This window comes from Lissotriton helveticus, chromosome 5_1 (genome assembly GCF_964261635.1).
Source record: "Lissotriton helveticus chromosome 5_1, aLisHel1.1, whole genome shotgun sequence".
Taxonomy (NCBI): domain Eukaryota; kingdom Metazoa; phylum Chordata; class Amphibia; order Caudata; family Salamandridae; genus Lissotriton; species Lissotriton helveticus.
In genome coordinates, this window is record NC_136065.1 from 824,454,520 (window position 1) to 824,470,658 (window position 16,139).

The 16,139-nt window shown below is 46.0% G+C and overlaps 1 protein-coding gene across 2 annotated transcripts in view; it reads right to left on the reverse strand.

Moving 5' to 3' along the window:
• The window catches only part of WAPL (WAPL cohesin release factor), a 1,132,828-nt gene that overhangs the window by 147,775 nt on the left and 968,914 nt on the right, over nucleotides 1-16,139 (reverse strand). For both annotated transcript variants that reach the window (XM_078643290.1, XM_078643291.1), the window contains exon 18: nucleotides 4,249-4,344. In XM_078643290.1, coding sequence (XP_078499416.1) covers nucleotides 4,249-4,344 — 96 coding nt within the window. The remainder of the gene's footprint in view (nucleotides 1-4,248; nucleotides 4,345-16,139) is intronic.

Genomic DNA, 16,139 nt, shown 5'->3' on the forward strand with positions numbered 1-16,139 from the left:
AGCGCTTGAAGAACCTGTGCAAGGGTGAGCATCTTTAATTTCTCTTGTTTCAGATAGAGATTCAAGATCCTGAGATCCAGTATCGGACAAAGCCTGCCATCCCTTTTGGGTATCAGAAAATACCGGGAGTAGCATCCCTGACCCCTTTCCTGCTCTGGGACCACCTCTATCGCACCGATTCTTAACAGTGTCTGCATTTCCTCCTGTAGAAGTAACAGATGTTCCTCCGTGCAAAAACCTTGGCAAGGAGGGTAATTGGGAGGGAATCCCATAGAAAGTAGGTAAGCCGACCCCCCACCGGACCCACATGATCCTGAATGGCGGATCTAGGGCTGCTTTTCTGAGGCTGGGGGGTTGGAGGAGGTAGAGGAGGAAGAGGCCTGACGACCTCGAGGCCGAGCCCCTCGTTTTCCCCTGTAAGACCTGTACAAGGGATTCTGCTGCTGACCTTGCCGATAGTTGCGAAAGGAAGAGCGTCCAAAACCTCTGAACCTCTTGGCTGTAGAACCCCTGATTTGAAGCCCTAAAGATTTGGTAGTAGCCCTACTCTTTAAATCTTTCTAAGGCTGTATCAGCCTTTTTGCCAAAGAGACCAGATCCATCGAACGGCAGATCCAGCAAAGCAGCTTGAACATCTGCTGAAAAGTCTGAAGATTTCAGCCAAGCCGATCTTGTGGCAACCGCAGTGCCCATAATACGTGCCACCGAGTCTGAAGTGTCCAGTCCACTTTGTATAACTTGACGTGCCGCTGCCTGTGCGTCTGATAACACCTCCTCAAAATCCTTCCTGCTGTCATCAGGAATCTTAGGAGCCAAAGAACGCATTGTATCCATAAGGGCATGTACATACCACCCCATAAGGCAAGTGGCATTAGTTGACTTCAACGCCATACTCGCAGAGGAGAAGGTCTTTTTAGCCACCTGATCTTGTTTTTTGGCATCCTTATCAGGCACCTGAGGAAACACACTCAGTCTTTTTGGAACAGGCTGCTTGTATGACCAGACTCAGGAGAAGGATGAGACATTAGAAAAGCAGGGTCTTGAGGCGCAACCCTGTACCTTCTCGCCACACTCTTGGAAACCGCCGGTGCTGTTAGCGGCTTTTTCCATACCTCCGTAATAGGCTCCGTTAAGGCCTCATTAAACGGAAGCAATGGTTCCACCACAGAGCTGGGCGAATGTAAAACTTCTGTTAGAAGATTGGACTTAAACTCCACTGTAGGCAAAGTCAATTGCAGAAGTTCCGCTGCCTTCCTCATCACCACATGATAAGGATGGACGTCCTTTGACAGCGCATCAGAACCGGATGGTAACTCCCAGTCTGGAGAAAAATCCAGGCCACTAGCATCAGCTAGATCCTCAAAACAGTCATCCTCCAGTTCACCTTCCTCCACATCAGGATGTGACTCCATATACCTGCGCTCCTCCATAAGGCGCTGTGCCTCCCTCCTGGACCTCTCCTTAAAACGCCTCGCCGCCGGATCCACCAACGACTCTGATGGAGCCGGAACCGACGTCGGTATCGAATCTGATGGTCCAGTGGGTTGCCCTCTAGGTCGATCTGGAGCGGGCGACGCCGGTATCGGCGTCAACGACCTCGGCGGAGCCGGGTATTGCCATGGCGGCGTCGGAGCCGGCATGAACGGCATGAATGGAGCCGGAGCATAGGAGTGAGGTACTCCTAAATTGAAGGCCAGAGGACCCATGAAGGTGCGCCAGAGGGGTACCACACCCTTGAAAAGACACCATACATAGCGTTTAAAAACGCTGATGGGTCCTGACCTGGGGCTGGGAGAGGTGGCTGAAGACCCTCAGGCTGGTCTTGTGGAGGGTTCGGATTCGGCTCGACACGCGCAGAATCCTCATCCACATGAACTTCTTCCTCATCTCGGGCCGGGCACGTCACCGGAGACGGATTCGAAGCCCGAGTCGGCGACTGTGCTTGCGACTCCGAAGGCAAAGCCTCACCTTCCTGATCCGAGACATCCACCGTGACCACCTTGGAACGTACCTTCTTCGGTGACCTCGACCTCGAGACAGACTCCTTACCGGAATGACGCCGGGACTCATGTCTTTTCTTCTTATGTCTCCTCCTCGACTTCGAAGCATGGTCTGAAGCGGACTTCGAAGACGACTCCTCTCAAGATCTGGATCTTGACTTCGACCTCGACGCTCTCGAACGAGATCTCAAAGATTTTCTTCCCTTGTCACCCTTCAGCTTCGCCACCAAAAGTTTGGTCTCTCTTTCCCGCAGGGCCTTCGGGTTCATCTTCCGACAAGATGAACAACCATCCACATCATGGTCAGAGCTTAAACACCATATGCAGCCCTCGTGCGGGTCCGTGATGGACATCATTTTCCCCGCATTCCCTGCAGGGCTTGAAGCCAGACTTCTTTGTCGACATCGTGTTGAAACAAAGAAGCAGAAAAGCGAAGATAAAGGCAACAAAGTCACTAAATAGCTACTGAGATTCCCCGAAACAGTTAGCGTCGATGACGCGGAAAAAAGGGAACTGATGTCATCACGCCGGCGTGGGCCTATTGTAGTGTCGGTGACGTCAGCGGTGTCGCGTTCGATGCCGTGCCTCTATGACATCGTCCACGTCGGCGCGAAGCTACAAAAGAATTTCCGAATGTTGCTGACGCAAGGGGGGTATTCACAAGGTGAGGAATCCACTGGCAGAAGTATCTATCAGAAAATGTGTTATAGTAGCTCATTTTTCAGTGTTTGGTTTGCCAGTGATGTTCAGTCACACTACTCTAACCAAGTTGTCTTTTGTTGAGAATGCCTGCTGCGGTAAGAAAACAAGAACCTGAATAAAAAATATCCTCATGGTGGTCTAGCAACTACCGTAGTTCATTATTCAAACTCCTTCTGCATGCCTAAAATAAATCCATCTATATAGGAATATGTGTAGAGCTCCTACATTTTTCTGTCCATTTGCTGCACATTGCAATGGGTATTCGTCAGGACAGGTCCTCAGTATCTTAGTCCTAAACAATGCCTCTTCAAACCCTGATCTAAAGTGTGGTGTGCAAATCAAAATAAGTTCCTTACTCATGCCTTTCAGATAGGTGTGTTAAGGAGGGTAAAACCCTCCTGCCATGGTTACAAGAACCTTAACAAATGACAGTGAATGTCTTCCTCAGCAAAACCACTTGTTATAATTGGTTTGTGCTCTCCTAAGCTCCTATTTATAAAACTTTCCAATCAAAAAGGCACGGCAATTACTCTCCAATGTTAAGAGTTGTTATATCCAATCAGGCAATTCTTGCAACTTTCAAACAAGGTATCAAAATCTGAACATTATTTTTAATGCTGGCCGTATTTTCAAGCCCTCTCCAGTGTAGAAAAACACACAGCCTGTGTTTTACAAGGAGCCGTGTCCATCAGCAGACTAGATACAGTGGAAGGAACCGCTTATAAAATGTAATGTACGCTATTTAACTTGCTGGTGTAATTCGAAAGTAAGTGCACCATGAATCTGTATAGGAAAAAGGCAATCCAAGCACTGCCAGTATTCAGTGGAACTGCTAGCTGTAGTCTGTCCCGGATCTATTCTAAAATGAGTGTATTTTCACATACAACAGAATACAAGGTAGCTGAAAATAGGCAGGCATAATAGAAAGAATTAAGTAACATTTTCCTACTGGGGATGTCACTATTTGATGTGGTTCAGGTTCCGGTCTGCATAAATAAAACAAAAATGGGGAGCAAAGTGTCCTGGGACTACAAAAAAAAGTTGAGTAGAATAAACAATATTGCATTTTGATGATACGGGTGTGTGAAATGGTATCCTTTTCAGCAAGTTCATGAAATTATGCTTTCAGAGCAAAGTGTGAGTTGCCAGTATCCCATGTGACTTTGTATTCAAACATGCAGTTCACATAAAAGGTCTCATGAGATACTGACAGGAAACTGCTGTAGCAGAAAATGTCTCCAAGACATTTTCTGCATAAGCTAGGCTTTCACAAGCAAACAATACATTTTATTGATCATGCAAAATGTAGGAACTTCACTGGCGTAATTGACGTTTGGGCCATGTATAATTTTGAAGGATTTCATATGAGTCATTACATTTTCAGACTTTGAGGAAGAAAGGTGCCAGCTATAGTAATAAATTCAGGGATGTTCAATTAAAGTATTGGTATAAATGAAGCATTGCGAAAAGGCACCTGGGGATGCAATTGTTAAACTGGAAGAGAATATAGATAGAACAATTCCAATAGGTAATGTACAGTACTTACTGTAAGATTCATGAAACTGAGGAATTTTTGCAGCATTTCTGTCATTATCGAGAAATCTCCCTGGGGCAAATGTTTGCGAACAGTAGTCACATTCATCTGAAAATCAACAGAATTCAGACATGAGTGTCTGCAAACATCAAAAAGTTTGGAAATCTGTCTTCTTGTAGTAGTGAAACCTATGAAATACATTTCATCTTTCTCTAAAAATCACCAACGAATACAAATAAATGTCTTATCAGCTCTTTTTAACAATCCTTGACCCTCAGATAAATGGATAACACAAAGCCCAGTTAGCAGACAACCCACACCCACATCACATTACTCAGTGCACTGTCTTTATTTCCATCTGTATATGGTGCATGCAAATTCCACCATCTCTGTATTTGCTTCCTCTGCAATATAGAACCAAGGAAAAAGAGAACATTTAAACAAAACAAAAACGTTTGCATAAATCTACCAAATCTGGAAGCATGTTTGGAATCAACAATTGGGCAAATTGTTTTGGGAATATTGACAAGTGCACAGATAACTAGACTGCAACCTTTCAGGCCATTAACATTGAATATTTTCTGGCAAAGATACCAGTGGTTGTTTGGACCTTGTTTTGGCATCAGGGATAGATTTAAGCCATTACTACACAGAACCCTTTTAAAGGCTGATCATTTTACCAAATTCTTCTTAATACAGAATTGTCCAAAGGCAGTAATGACCAATATATTTGATAAAGTCCTAGATCTTCCATGTATATAAGCCTTTTGGAAACATTAAGAAGTTTGCTTTAGGACGATGTTACTTATCCGTAGGTTTATTCCTACTATCAACTTGTTGGAGTCCCTGCCAACTAGTAGGAGGTTAAAAAGTTAACTTCGAGGGTTTTAATACAGACCTTTGCAACAATGTTCTGCACGCTTCGGTACATCACACACATTTATCAATCTCCAAATAGATAAGAACCCTTGGTAGTTCCCTTCCCAAAATAATAAGCCAATGCCTTAGAGTTATCTATCTGATGAGTGAAGGGCCCATGGATAAAGAGTAACAAAATGATTAAAGAAAATTTTACTTACCAAGGGTAATGGTCTTTTGGGTGGATACTCTTAACTACAGATTCCTCACTTTTTAAAAAAAATATTCCCTTGGCATCAGATTGGATGCGTAAAATCTTCAGCAGTACCCCTGCGTGACAGCATGTCTAGTTGTACCGCTTTGTGCTTACATGTTTACACTCCGAAAGCGATGTGTGGAGCTGCATAAAAGCTTGACCCTGGTGCACTCAAGTCAGCTACTTTCTAGGCTGTCCGCGTCTCAATATGCAGAGCTCATTTGCAAATTGGTTGAGACCAGTGGCCACGATCTCTAGGATTTTAATCTTTTTAGATGGAGAAACTGAGTCCAGTTCACAAAACGGAGACGTGTTAATGAGGACCGGTGATGAATCTGCACTTAGATCGAGCTCAGTCAGTCAGTCAAAAGCGCTTTATTTCGATTAATTAAAATCATAAAAGACAATACAGGAAAAATAATCCTCCTCACATTTAAAATGAATAAAAAGATAAAATAGGCAATCAATTGTTACAATTAATGTGTACACTGTCTGCAAAACATTATATATAAGGTATAAAAAGGCCCATTATCCAGCAGTTAGTAAATCAGGTATAAAGTGCATCAATAGGTGTTTCAAGTTAAAACCATTGGCCCCTTTTGACCCAAATAGCTAATTACATTTGGAGGAGTCTTCTGTTATTTACCCGGGCCGCGGCCACCAAAAAACTGGCTACGCTGAAGATGATCTGGACAGAACTAAGCATTTGTAAATATATGAGGGCAGGTCTTACTTGTACAAACCCAGTGTCATGCAAGATTGGAATTATTATTTTTTTTACGTGCCTCTGAATAGTGCTCACAGAACATTACCAAGTGGAGTGGGTCTTGTGTGGAAAACCTGTCACAAAAACATGGTGGTGCGCTTCGGGTTTCCCCCATTTGGGAAATGTGCCCAACATAAGATGAATAAGGTTGAACCGAAATCTGACCAACAAAAAGCGGTGGAAAGGCTTGGTGACACTTCAGATACGGTTCAATAGATGGGGAAATTATTAAGCCATAAATGCTTCTCACCACTGGTTTTCTTAGCTCCTGCTCCTCCCATTCTGCCTCCAACAGATAACGAAAGTTATATTTAATCCACCCTATATCCTCTTTCTTAATGCCCTGTGGCAATGAGTACAATTCTGGTCGTTCCAGCCTGGCGCATGCCGCTCTAACATAAGACAGCCATGGGACAGAGCTATTTACAGATATTTCATCACGGGGCAAACACTGGGTCACTCTTGACGCTGATGTTTGCTTTGCTGAGATGGGAGATTTTTTTTGCATGTGGGTGTGCTCCTACTCCCCTTCCTATCCTGCTGACTGGCATTTCACCACCTACAACTTCTGAGTTGTTTAATTAGGTGCTGGATCCGATCGAGGTACCTCAGGAGTCGGAGCCGCTGGAGCCACAGGTAGAACAGTTGGCGCCGAAGGAACCTCATTATCATCAGCCGGATTCGAGGTTGCGAATCTTGGCGTCGTAGCCTGTTCTGAGTCTCATTATAGGAAGGAGAATGAGCCGGAGTCACCTGAGGAGATACTGAACGTGAGTGAGAAATAAAGTCCTTTTCCCGAAGTGGAGGAGCAGGAGAAGGTGACCTCGACACCACCGACTTCGAAGACCGGCGTCGAGAAGCATGTCTCCTCTTCTTCTTGGAGTCGTTTAAGGTCGAAGAACCAGATTTTGACACTTTACGACTCTCTTTTTTCTAGCTTTGGCCATGTAGAGTTTGGCCTCTCGCTCCTTTAACGCCTTCGGATTCATCTTCCTGCACAAAGAGCATCCCTTGACGTCATGGTCCGAAGACCAACACCAAAGGCAATCCTCATGGGGGTCCGTAATCGACATATGTTTACCGCATTCTCTGCAAGGTTTAAACCCTAAGTTCCTCAGAGCAGACATCGCTACAAAGAAAGGAAGAGATACAATAGAAAACACAAAGCATCCAACGAAGTATGGGGAGTCCCAGAAAAAAACTTTTGCATCGACAGCACGGAAAAAAGGGAAGTGACATCACACCGACGTAGTCTTCTTATGGCTCCGGTGACGTCATGTGGAGCTGCGTGTGGAGCCATGACGCTGTGACGACCTAGTCGGCGCGGAGAGCTAGGAAAAGTTTCCGTGGAATGCTGGCGCAGGGGATATTTATAAGGTGAGGAAGCCACATGCAGATGTATCCATCAGAAAGAGAATTACTAAAGGTAAGCACCTTGGTCTTCTGATGGATACTTTTAACCGCAGATTTCTCATCTTTTGGAAATTTCCCATGCATCAGACTGAGCTGGATAATCTTCAGGGGTACCCCTGCTCACCGGCAGATGGGGCCGTGGGGCCGTGTGGCTCAGCCCAGACTTCGTTCTGCTTAGTAATAGACATGCAGAGCCGCATAAAAGTGATACCCATGCACGCCATGTCAGTTACTTTCTAGGCTGTCTGTGCCCCCAGACTCCAAGCTCATTAGCAATTTGGTTGTGACCAGTGTGCAGAATTTAGAAATGGGACCCTTTTAGATGGACAAAATGAGTCCAGTTCACAGACCGGCGATGTGGGAGGGTTGTTAAGGAATCTACAGTTATATAAGGAGTAGCCACCAGAAGTAGAACATTACTTACACTATAAGCACCTGTTTGTCGCATGTAGTGCTTTAGATTTACTTGCTCTGCATAGTCCTGCCCTCTAGTGTTAGTCTCGGACGTTTGCAACTAGTTTTTCTTTGAATACGTTTTTCGAGTTACGTTTCGGTGACAACCCATCTGGTTGTGGATTCACATAGCATCAATTCCATTGTTAGATTTTTTTTCGACAACAGGTGAGAATAGGAATGGAATCGTGAGTAGGAAAAGAATAATGACCAAGTGTCTTTAAAGAGAACATTAAATGAAGGATATCTGCAGCAAACACTGGCTGCTGTGGGGGAAGGAGGGTGCATGTGAATGTACATCACCACATGCAATAAACAGATGCTTACAAGGTAACAATCCATTCGTAGAATGTGTGGACTGTAGACAGACATATTCTGCATTAACTGTAAAGCAGTACTCCCCGAAGCAGTGGCAAGCCAGTGGATAGAGCAGAGGTCTGGAACAGGGTCCTGAGGACATTTGACCCACTCTGGCTTGCTGTCATGCAAAGATCTTAACACAATAATGTTTTGTAAATGTGTGTGGAGTGGACCATGTAGTAACTTTAGAAATATCTGCTATGGGTATGTTCCCTAGAAAAGCCATAGTAGGGCCCTGCTCAAGGGTGGAGTATGGCCTGAGGCGGGAAGGTGGGGTTCTTTTAGATTTAGCATAACCGGTCTGGATGCATATGACAATCCACCTGGCCTTAGACATGGCATGGCCTTTATGAGATTGTGAAAAGTCTACAAATAGGTATTGCACTTTACATAGGATTTGGAGCTATCCATTTAGTACATAAAAGAATGGTTTAACCTCCAGTGTGAGGACTGGTCTTTCGGCTAATGAGGACTGAAGACTAGGAGCTTGATTGTTTAAAGTGGAATAGGGAGACCACCTTAGGTAAGGATTTTGGACTGGTTCTAAGAACTCTGTCATTGTGAACCTGAATAAACGGATTCTGCAGTGAGATGGCCTGTAGTTTAAGAAACCTGATTGACACGAGTAAGGCAACTTTCCAAGAAACTGCAAAGGGCATGAATGCGGTGGCTCAAACCGGAACCCCATTAGTCTGCTAAGGACTATTTGGAGATAACAGACTGGGGCTGGAAGCACCTTTGGTGGAAAAACATGATTAGGCCCTCCATAAATGATGTAACTATACGGATTTTGAAAGGTGTTCCCTGTTCTGCATAAAATGCAGCTAGCTGCTGCCTAATTGATGTTTACGCTGACTCGTCATTTTTCAAAGAAGTCTCATCAGTGACTTTACCTCTGTTGTTAATGGTCACCTACTCCACTGTTAGATTATTTTCTGCACAATGATGTGGAGTAGGTATGGAGTATTGAGTAGTTGAGTTTAGTGACCATGTGTGTTGTATAAATAATCTGCAGATACACTGGCTCATGGGGAGGCAGGTGGGCGCATCTCAATTTACACCAACACATGCCATAAACAGATGCTTTCAGGGTAACATAAGCCATTCGTAGCATCTGTGGCTGTAGAGATGCATGCTCTGTATTGACTGTAAATCAGTACTCTCCCTGACCAGTGGGAAACAAGTGGAAGGTGCAAAGATTTCAAAAGGAGTCCTTAGGACGGTCTGACCAACTCCACTGTGTGGATATTCTGGTAAGGTAACACGCTAGTGTATTGTGAAGGTGTGGTGGGGTTGACATGTGGTAGCTTTACAGATGTCCGCTATGGGTATGAATATGTTCTCAAGGAAGGTCCTAGGGGTGCCCGGTTTGCAGGGAGAATGAGGTTTTGGGGAAGAGGCAGGGTACTTTAGGATTTAAGGTTTTGGATGCATTTGAAGATCCACCTGCCTTTACCTGTGAAAAGGCAAGAAAAAGCTTGTGTTTTATGGAAGGATGTAGTCCTGTTTACATAACACATAAGAGCACACCTGACATCAAGAGTCTGTAGTGGTCTTTCTGCTGAGTCAGGAAGTGGAAAGAAGACTGGGAGCTCAACTGTCTTGTTGAGGTGAAAGGGGGAGACCAACCAAATTACAAATATTGGGTTGAGTCCAAGGACAACCCTGTCATTGTGGACCTGGAAGAACGTGTCTTGCATAGTGATCTCACCAATATACGTAGGCTACAAGGAAGGACACCTTCCAGGAGAGTAACTGTAAAGGGCAAGATTGTAGTGGTTCGAAAGGAGGGCCCATGAGTCTGGTGAGGACGTTGGGGGATCCAGGCAAGCTATACCTCCTTGGAAGCCCCCGGGTGGCTAGTTTTCAAAAATGTGTGGGCTTGGTAGGTTTCCCTATATGGCCGCCGAGCACGGGGCCAAAAACCCAGGTGACCCCCCTTGCAAAAGCAGGTGGTTTTGAGATAGGCAATTTTGACGTCGCCTTACTAAGTTTGGGGCCCTTGCCTGTCGCGGGTACTTGGGCCTCCCACACAAGTGAGGCACCATTTTTATTGGGAGACCTGTGGGAACGCTGGGTGGTAGGAAATTTGTGTGAGCCGGTGATGCCACACTTTCCCACACAAAAATGTGAGAAAAATACAGATTTTCTCTGCTAAAATTGAGGTTTGCAAGGGATTCTGGGTAAGGAAACATTGGGGGGGGGTCCACGCAAGCCATACCTCCTTGGAAGCCCCAGGTGTCTACTTTCCAGCAATGTGTGGGTTTGGTAGGTTTGCCGGCACAGCTAGGGTTAAAAAACTACAGCTAGGCACTTTGCAAAAAAAGGGTCATTTTTCACTGCGAAACTGAGGTGTGACCACGTTGTGTTTTGTGCCTTTCCCGGTCGCAGGCACTAGGCCGACCCACACAAGTGAGGTACCATTTTTCTCAGAAGACTTTGGGGAACGCGGGGTGGAAGGAAATTTGTGATCCCCGCAGATTCCAGTACTTTCCACCTCAGAAATATAGGGAAATGTGTTTTTTTGGACAATTTTTTAGGTTTGCAAGGGAGTCTGGGTAACAGCACCTGGTGGGAGGCAGTCAAGTCTCCCCATCCTGGATTCCCCTGGGTGTCTACTTTTCAAGAATGTATAGGTTTGCTAGGTTTCCCTAGGTGCCGGCAGAGCTAGGGTTCAAAAACTACAGCTAGGCAAATTGCAAAAAAAGGGTCATTTTTCACTTCGAAATGGAGGTGTGACCATGTTGCATTTTGCGCCGTTTTCTGTTGCAGGCACTAGGCCGACCCACACAAGTGAGGTACCATTTTTCTCGGAAGATTGTGGATCCATGCAGATTCCAGAACTTTCCACCACAGAAATGTGGTGAAAATGTGTTTTTTTTTTTTTACAATTTTTTAGCAAGGAATTCTGGGTAACAGAACCTGGTGGGAGGCAGTCAAGTCACCCCATCTTGGATTCCCCTGGGTGTATAGTTATTAAAAATGTATAGGTTTGCTAGGTGCTGGCAGAGCTAGGGTTAAAAAACGACAGCTACACACTTCGCAAAAAAAGGGCAAATTTTCATTGTGAAAATGTGGTGTGTTCACGTTGGTTTTTGTGCCCTTTCCGGTCGTGGACACTATGCCTACCCACACAAGTGAGGTACCATTTTTATCGGGAGACTTAGGGTAATTCAGGTTTGTAAAGCAACTGTTATTACCTATTGAGTTTTGATGCATTTCTGCCTTCCAAGTGAAAGACATTGTGTAAAAAAGTCATTTTGAAAAATTACCAATAATTCTCATGCTAGTATGAGTATTCCCAATTTTGAAAATGTGCAAATATGTACTGTTTCTAAACCCTATAATTTGTACCCATTTCAGAAATAAATAGGTATCTTTCATACCGACTTTCCCATGAATACATTTTCACACACTAATTGCTATATACCCGGTACATAATAAAAAGCCATTGCAAATTGCTACTCAGTTTTTGACTCTGGGTTCGTCTGGATCTTGGTGAACCTACAAGTCCTATATATCCCCACAACCAGGAAGGTCCAGTGGATGTAACTGTATATTGCTTTCAACGAGCTGTCATAATTACAAGAAGTTACAGGTGAAAACGTTGACACAAAAGGCTGTTTTTTTCAACTAATTTTCAATTTTTCCAATATTTAACTTAGTTTCTATAAAGAAACCTTGATGGATATACACAAAAGACCCTTTTCTGAATTCAGAATATTGTCTACTCTTCTAAAATTTATAGCTTTCCCGGATCCATGATTGCTTTCATACTCATTTTTACCATTAACTGGAAGGAGGTTGAAAGCACTAAAAATAGCAAAAATAGGCTATGTCCCAGAAAAATGCCAAAACTGTGTAAAGAATGTTGGTTCTCTGACAAAAAAGTGTCATTCCCTAAAAGCTGGGAAAATGGTGATTTCAGCCCCACAAACCCTTTTTTGATAACATTTGCAGGGAAAAACCCAATTGCTTTAATTTCCAGTCCGTTTTCCCATTTTTCCACAAAAAAACTAAACAAAATGTTGCTGTATTTTGGCTAATTTCTGGGACCTCTCCAGGGGAATCTACAAACCCTGGGTACCTTTAGAATCCCCATGATATTGGAATAAAAGGACGCAAATTTGGCGTGGATACCTTATATGGTCAAAAAGTTACAGGGGCCTAAGCGCGCACTACCCCAGATAACCAAAAAAAGGCTTAGCACAGGGTGGGGGGGGGGGGGGTTGGAAGAGGCCTAGCAGCAAAGGGGTTAAGGTACGGCCTGTTAATGAGCTTCTGGTGTGGTGCAAAGGACATCTCTACAAGTGTTGAAAATCATGGCTGTTTGGCTGACGTGGTAGACACCAAGAAGAGGGTGAGGGATTTTTGTTACAGGTTCTCCTCACCATGTGGGAGTGGAGAAAGGTTTATGCAAATATCCCTGACCAGTTCATACAAACAGTAATAATTGTACATGGTCTGGGGGCGTGGGAACCTGAAGGCAAAGTTTAGGCATTTTTGCAAGTGGTGGCCTTCCCATTCATGGACTTCTTGTTGCATTTTACTGAGGAAGTCTGCTAGATTGGTGTCCACCTATGAAGGTACTCCGCTATGAAATTCACCCAGTGGTGAATCACCCTATTCACTTTGCTAGAGCTGACAGTTGAGATGAGTGTGTGCTTCCTTGCTTTTCAGGTCAAATGCACAAGTTACGACTTGTGTAACAATATATCTGTAAGAGACATTAGTTAGTGATAGATTCCTTACCTTAGAATATCCCCAGGATTCAGACTTGATCTGTTAAGTTTTCGCTAGCAGTACCTCAGCGCGTCAATAAGTGGTGACATGCGGCTCCGCATCCGGCGCTTGCGTAAGCGCCAAGATGATGTCTCGGAGACTACTTAGGTGCCACCCATGCACACTGTCAGTTCTGTACACGACTTTCTGCGCCAGGAATGCAGACCCATGCAAGAAACTGACCACTGGTGCCAAGAAACTAGGGCCCTAAAAGGGATGTCCTTGACCCTAGGAATCAGGTCGCAGAACGGGGAGAATGGGTGGGGCGGTAAGGAATCTATCACTAACTAATGTCTCTTACAGATATATTGTTACACAAGTAGTAACTTTTGCACCTGAAAGAGACACATTACTGATAGATTCCTTACCTTAGAAAAGATACCCCAGCAATACAAATCCCGGTGGTGGGTCTGCGAACAAGATTACAACAGAAAGTCATGGAGAACAGAACGGCCAAAGAAGCCGTCTCTCCGGACTGGACTGGAAAGGCAGTAATGTTTGGTAAACGTGTGCAGGGAGGCCTACGTAGCTGCTTGACAAATGTCCTGCAAGGGAACGCTGCGTCCCAAGGCAGTAGTGGCTGCTGTTGCCCTGGTAGAATGGGCACGCAGCCCGACAGGAGGCTCCTTCTTAGTCAATGAGTAACCTGCCTTGATGTACAGAACAACCCACCGAGAGATGGTCCGTTTGTGCACGGCCTGACCTTTTTTGGCGCCCACGTAGCCAACAAAGAGCTGGTCATCCACCCGGAACTGTTGTGTGCGCTTCAGATAGAACGAAGCGCACGTTTTGGGTCCAGAGGGTGGTGCCGCTCTTCCTCTTTCGAATGATGTGGAGGCAGAAAGAAGGTGGGCAAAGTGAAGGTCTGCCCGATGTGGGAGGGCTTGACAACCTTTGGCAAGAAAGAAGGACGGGTCCTGAGAACCACCTTGTCCGGATGAACAGAAAGGAAAGGAGGTTTAGAAGGAAGAGCCTGGAGTTCACTTACTCTTCTAGCAGAGGCGATAGCTACCTGAAAGCCGTCTTGAGAGTGAGAAGCAAAGGACAGTTATGAAGGGGCTTGAAGAGAGCGCACATCAGATACGTCAAGACAAGGTTTCAGTCCCATTGAGGCATGATGAACGGCACAGGAGGAATCGTGTGCGTAATAATGCATTTCAGAAAACGGTTAGCAACCGGGGACTTAAAAAGAGAAGGCTGATCTGGAAGCCGTAGAAGGGCGGAGATGGCCAAAAGATAACCTTTGATAGGCCAAAGAAAGAAGAAACAGAAGGACTTCAGAAAGAGGGGCAGAAAGGGGATCCACATACTTAGTTGTGCACCATGCCACAAACTTATTCTACCTGCAGGCGTATACCGTTTTAGTGGAGGGGCGCCTGGCTGCCAGAATGACATCACAGACTTCGGGAGGAAGATCGAAATCGTTCAACGGTCGCCGCTCAATCTCCACGCATGGAGGTGGAGGCTGGACAGGTTCGGGTGCAAGACCCCCCCTGCTGCTGCGACTACAAAAATCCTCCCAAAGAGGCAGTCGAATCGGGGGGATCGATCGCCATGCTGAGTAGCTCAGGATACCAGTATCTTCTTGCCCAATCCAGAGCCACAAGGATGACTTGGGCCCGGTCGTGCCGAATCTTCTTCAGCTGGAGGACGTCCCCTGCTGCTGTGACAGAAGATCCTCAAGAAAGAGGCAGACAGATCGTGGGATCGATGCTCACACTGAGTAGCTCGGGATACCATACTCTTCTAGCCCAGTCCGGAGCCACAAGAATGACTTGGGCCCGGTCTCGCCTGATCTTCAGCAGTCTGGGCAGAAGTGGTATAGGCGGAAAGTCGTACAACAGACCGCAACTTCACTCGTGACGAAAAGAGTTGCCGAGCGAGTGCCGCCTTGGAAATTCCAACGCACAACACTGATGACATTGCACGTTTTCTTCGGTGGCGAATAGATCTAACCAAGGCTCTCCCCACTGCTGAAAGAGACCTTGTGCCACGTCCGAGTTCAGACGCCATTCGTGATCCATCATGCACTGGCGGCTGAGTTTGTCCGCCCTGGCGTTTAGGGAACTTGCCAGGTGTTGAACCACCAAGATATTGCCTTGATGTTCCAGCCATGTCCAGAGGCGCAGAGTCTCCTGACCTAGGGTCCAGGACCCCACCCCGTCCTGTTTGTTGCGATACCACATGACGGTGGTGTTGTCCGTGAACATCTGCACTAACTTCTCGGGACAGAGGGAAGGAATCCCTTCAGTGCAAGTCGGATCGCCCTGAGCTCCAAAAAAAAGGTTGATATGGAGCCGGGACTCCGCCCGACACCAGAGGCCTCTGATCTCCACCTCTCCCAAGTGGCCACCACATCCCAGGAGGGACGCATCGGTCATCACTGTATGCTCCGGTTGGGGAAGGGAAAGGGATCTGCCATTGACTCAATCGCGATTCGTGAGCCCCCACTGCAATTGTCGTGCAGTGCCCTCGGAGATCTGGACAGGTTGCCCTGATGCTGTGCCCACTGGAACTTCAGATGCCACTGCTGAGTCTGCATAAGCCATCTGGCATGTCGCACTAGCAGGATGCAGGAGGCCATCAGGCCCAGAAGCCGGAGGGTCAACCTGACTGAAACCTGGGTTAGAGGCTGAAAGACAGGAATTATAGACTGAATATCCCAGACTTGCTGCTCAGGAGGATAAACCCGAAATCGCGTCGAATCCAGAACCGCTCCGATGAAGGGGCGCTTCTGAGAAGGACTCAGGTGCGACTTAGGCACATTGATGGAGAACCCCAGCAAATGCAGAAGGTTGGCAATAGTCTGAAGGTGGGTGACTACTGCCTGGGGCGAGCCCACCTTCAACAACCAGTCTTCGAGGTAGGGGAAAACGGACACCCCTGACCTGCACAGGTGAGCTGCGACCACCGCCATCCCTTTCGTGAACACCCGAGGGAAGCTAGTAAGGCCGAAAGGGAGCACAGCAAACTGAAAATGCTCCCGGCCTACCGTGAACAGAAGGTAACGCCGGT